At 45.7% G+C, this 4,825-nt stretch overlaps 1 protein-coding gene and 1 long non-coding RNA gene across 2 annotated transcripts in view; one reads left to right on the top strand and one right to left on the bottom strand.

The window, feature by feature from the left end:
* Nucleotides 1-2,956, bottom strand: part of BCL2L15 (BCL2-like 15) — a 7,584-nt gene extending 4,628 nt beyond the window's left edge. Inside the window, exons 1-2 of the mRNA XM_011933135.1 lie at nucleotides 2,623-2,956; nucleotides 1,943-2,064 (exon numbers count right to left, since the gene is read on the bottom strand). Coding sequence (XP_011788525.1) covers nucleotides 1,943-2,064; nucleotides 2,623-2,749 — 249 coding nt within the window. The 5' untranslated portion in view covers nucleotides 2,750-2,956. The remainder of the gene's footprint in view (nucleotides 1-1,942; nucleotides 2,065-2,622) is intronic.
* Nucleotides 1-4,825, top strand: part of LOC105505325 — a 97,858-nt gene that overhangs the window by 80,045 nt on the left and 12,988 nt on the right. The gene's annotated exons all lie outside the window — the stretch shown is intronic.

Here is a 4,825-nt window from a genome sequence, read left to right as displayed (position 1 = left end):
TGTCGCCCAGGCTGGAGTGCAGTGGCGTGATCTCAGCTCACTGCAACCTCCGCCTCCCGGGTTCAAGTGATTCTCCTGCCTCAGTCTCTCAGGTAGCTGGGATTACAGGCATGGGCCATCACACCCAGCTAATTTTTGTATTTTTAGTAGAGACAGGGATTCTCTATGTTGGCCAGGCTGGTGTTGAACTCCTGACGTCAAGTTATCTGCCCAGCTAATTTGTGTATTTTTAGGTAGAGATGGGGGTTTTACCATTTTGACCAGGCTGGTCTTGAACTCCTGACATCAGGTGATCCACCCAGATGGGCTAGGCGCGGTGATTCACCCCTGTAATCCCAGCACTTTGGGAGGCCGAGGCGGGTGGATCACCTGAGATCAGGAGTTCAAGGCCAGCCTGGCCAACATGGTGAAACCCCATCTCTACTAAAAATACAAAAATTAGCAGGGCATGGTGGCGGGCATCTGTAATCACAGCTACTTGGGAGGCTGAGACAGGAGAATCACTTGAACCCGGGAGGCAGAGGTTGCAGTGAGAGTCTGTCTCCAAAAAAATAAAAAAAGAAATTCTTATTGAGGACGTATTATATATAAGGCACTGTTACAGGTTGTGTGAATATGTCAGTGAACAAAACAGATTAGATGTTTGCTTTTGTGGTGTTATATGCAGATGGGGAGAGGTTGCTGTGGCAATAATAGCTTCCATGATAACTCATACAGGGGCATAATGATTAAATGAGATAATAATTGCACATTGTAAGTGATAAGTTAATATTAGCTGTCATTGTTGATATATATCAGCAACATCTCCTAGATACTGCCTTATTGTCTTTACATCTGGTACAGAGTCCAAGTGCTACTGCCAGTAATCAGCATTCTGATGAAAAGCCAGTGAGCTGCTGTAGGGCTTATCCCTCATTGCATCAAACTTGTAGACTGCCTGTCATTCCTGTATATACTTCACTGCTGAACCCTAGGGGAAAAAAATGCCCACCTCCAACAAAATAAGTATTAAAATATGCATAGGCTGGGGCCGGGCGTGGTGGCTCACGCCTGTAATCCCAGCACTTTGGGAGGCCAAGGCAGGCCAATTGCCTGAGCTCAGAAGTTCGAGACCAGCCTGGGCAACACGGTGAAACCCCATCTCTACTAAAATACAAAAAATAATTAGCCGGGTGTGGCAGCGTGCACCTGTAGTCCCAGCTACTTGGGAGGCTGAGGCAGGAAAATTGCTTGAACCCAGGGGATGGAGGTTGCAGTAAGCCAAGATCACGCCACTGCACTGCAGCCTGGGTGACAGAGCAAGACTCCATCTCAAAGAAAAAAAAAAAGCATAGGCTGGGTGTGGTAGCTCACGCCTGTAATCCCAGGACTTTGGGAGGCCGAGGTGGGTGGATCACCTGAGCTCAGGAGTTCAAGACCAGCCTGGGCAACATGGCAAAAACTCATCTCTACTAAAAATAAAAATAAAAATAAAAAATAGATGGGCATGGTAGCACTTGCCTGAAGTCCCAGCTACTCAGGAGGCTGCAGTGGGAGGATCACTTGAGCCCAGGAGGTAGAGCCTGCAGTGAGCTGAGATCACACCACTGCACTTGAGCCTAGGTGACAGAGTAAGACCCTGTCTCAAAAAAAAAAAAAAAAAGATGCTATACTTTGCCAAGAATAAAGTGCTATAAAATGTGCTCTATGCACACTACGCACAGCTCTGATGAAGACCAAGTAGAGACAAGCTGAAGGTTCATCAGCCAATGCCAAAAATTTTCCATCTCTGTACCACTTAGGTTTTAGCAATTGGAGAATTCTTGCTACACCTCCTTGGAATATAAGCCCCCAAATATTTTCATAGAACATTCCTAGTCACCACAGTATGGGAGTAGTAAGAAAAGGAAGTTTGAAATAGAAAAAAAAAGCGGCAAATAATAGCATGAAGTAGAAACTTGACCTGTCCCTGAATGGTTTCTGCAATGATGTTTTTGGCAGAAGTTTCCAATTCTGCGTTGAACTGGTCACCCAACATCCGAAGGCGACCGGCAATGATAACCACGTCAAAAGAGCAAGGTTCTCCTACGACAGAGGGAACACATTTGTTACAGTGTTTGAAGCAATGGCAAGTCCCAGGAATCTGGGCAATGAGAAAAATTGGTCTTGTTTTTAAATAATTTTCACATCATCTCCCAAGAGCTTAAATGTTCTGTCAACACCAATAGTCAGAAAGTTTCCCTTCATTGAGAACCTCTTTCCCTTTAGGTGTTGCTGAAAGCTTAGAGTTTGCCTTTTGAAACTTAAAGGAAATAAATAAAACATACCCCTTTTTTTTTTGATTGGAGTGCAGTGGCGTGATCTCTGCTCATTGCAACCTCCGCCTCCCAGGTTCAAGTAACTCTCATGCGTCAGTCTCCCGTGTAGCTGGGACTACAGGCGTGAGTCACCATGCCTGGCTAATTTTTGTATTTTTAGTAGAGATGGGGTTTCACCATGTTGGCCAGGCTAATCTCAAACCCCGGACTTCAGGTCACCTGCCTTGGCCTCCCAAAGTGCTGGGATTACAGGAGTCAGTCACTGTGCCCAGCCGAAAACATACTCTTATTGACCTGCAATCACCACCTAGGCCAGGAGCCTTACCTGAATCTACTTCATCTACACAGCATAGGTTCCGGTTGGCAACCCGCAATGTTGGGCCCAAGAAGTCCATGAGTAGAGTGTTCACAATGCATTCCGTTTGTTCCTCAAAAGTTTGGGGGCTCTTCATTTTAGATGTTTGCTGCCAAGTTTCGCTTTTCCACAAAACAAGCAGTTTTCAGCCCAGCAGAAAGTTAAAAACACTGGTAAATCAACAAATGTTTCTAACTCTTGTAGTTTCCTGACATGTAGTCCTGGAACTTTTCCCACTAGCTTTCTTCAAACACAGCCACTCAGAAAGGTGGGACTTCTCGGAAGGGATTACCTACTTGGAACTGGGGAGACTTTAAAGACTTTAGGTTCTTTATCTCAGACCACACCCTAACCACATAAAGTTAATGCTTAACTTTTATCGTTAGATAGCCAATCTAGAACTGAAACAGAGTTCAGGAAGAGCCTCTGGAGTGATTTTATTAAGAAATACTTCCTTTACTTCTTAGGTCCTGCATATGGCATAATTTAAAGGAAGGTTTTGAAGTTACAGTGGACCAGCATTCAACTTCTGTTTATGCGGCCGGGCGCGGTGGCTCACGCCTGTAATCCCAGCACTTTGGGAGGCTGAGGCGGGCGGATCACGAGGTCCGGAGATCCAGACCATCCTGGCGAACACGGTGAAACCCCGTCTCTACTAAAAAATACAAAAAACTAGCCGGGCGACGTGGCGGGCGCCTGTAGTCCCAGCTACTCAGGAGGCTGAGGCAGGAGAATGGTGTAAACCCGGGAGGCAGGGCTTGCAGTGAGCTGAGATCCGGCCACTGCACTCCAGCCTGGGCGACAGAGCGAGACTCCGTCTCAAAAAAAAAAAAAACCTTCTGTTTATGGAATTTATTTGCCATCATCATATAATAATTATTTACCAAACAAGGAACTATACTTGACACTGTAACATAGAAAAATGATACAGGCACAGTTACTGTGCTCCTGAAGCTTACACTTCAGAAGAAATGACAGATATTAAATGACTCTTCACATAGTTATTTGTGCTATTGAGATCAGTGCACCTTGATCAGTGAAGTGTAATAGAGAATCAAGCCTTTAATCAGTTTAATAGGGAAACAAGCCCAGGGGACTGGGAAGGCTTCCTTAAAATAGTAGCATCTGAGATGAGCTCTGAGGAATAAGTAGGCATTCACTATGCAAAAAGGAGGCATAGGCCGGGCGCGGTGGCTCAAGCCTGTAATCCCAGCACTTTGGGAGGCCGAGGCGGGCGGATCACGAGGTCAGGAGATCCAGAACATCCTGGCTAACACGGTGAAACCCCGTCTCTACTAAAAAATACAAAAAACTAGCCGGGCGACGTGGCGGGCGCCTGTAGTCCCAGCTACTCAGGAGGCTGAGGCAGGAGAATGGTGTAAACCCGGGAGGCAGGGCTTGCAGTGAGCTGAGATCTGGCCACTGCACTCCAGCCTGAGCCACAGAGCGAGACTCCGTCTCAAAAAAAAAAAAAAAAAAAAAAAAAAAAGGAGGCATAATACTATTCTAGGTGGAGGAGTAGCAGATATAAAGTCTGGGAAAGTTAAAAAAAAACTCAAACTCAAACAACTTGGAATTATACATGGGGACAATAGAAAATATTTCACAGATAAATTATGAGGATTAAGTAAGATAACATGCAGAATGGCCTAGCACTGTTGGCATACGATAAATGTGAAATGTCCTCCTTTTAGCCCAAGGCATAATGACCAGGATGAAAGAGATCTGAGATTCTCTCTCTAGCAAAAGGATTTTCCTAACAGGGTCGGACTCCATCATTGTTTTAAGAGATCTCATGATTGGACACTTATCTGTAGTGGTTGCCTTTTTAATGTAGCTAAACCTAGATTTTGGGGCTGGGTCTCAGACCCAAATCAAACCTATCAGCAAACTTACCACTCAACCTGTCTGACCTGGTGAAGTTATTAATATTAACAGCTCCAACTAATAAAAGAGTCAAGCATAGGCCGGGTGCGGTGGCTTACACCTATAATCCCAGCATTTTTGGGAGGCCGAGGCAGGCAAATAACCTGAGGTCAGGAGTTCACGACCAGCCTGGCCAACATGGCAAAACCCATCTCTACTAAAAATACAAAAATCAGGCCGGGTGCGGTGGCTCAAGCCTGTAATCCCAGCACTTTGGGAGGCCGAGACGGGCGGATCACGAGGTCAG

This window comes from Colobus angolensis, unplaced genomic scaffold, assembly GCF_000951035.1.
Source record: "Colobus angolensis palliatus isolate OR3802 unplaced genomic scaffold, Cang.pa_1.0 Scaffold124, whole genome shotgun sequence".
NCBI lineage: Eukaryota > Metazoa > Chordata > Mammalia > Primates > Cercopithecidae > Colobus > Colobus angolensis.
Note: the sequence above shows the minus strand (reverse complement) of the source record. Positions and strands in the feature narration are given on the sequence as shown.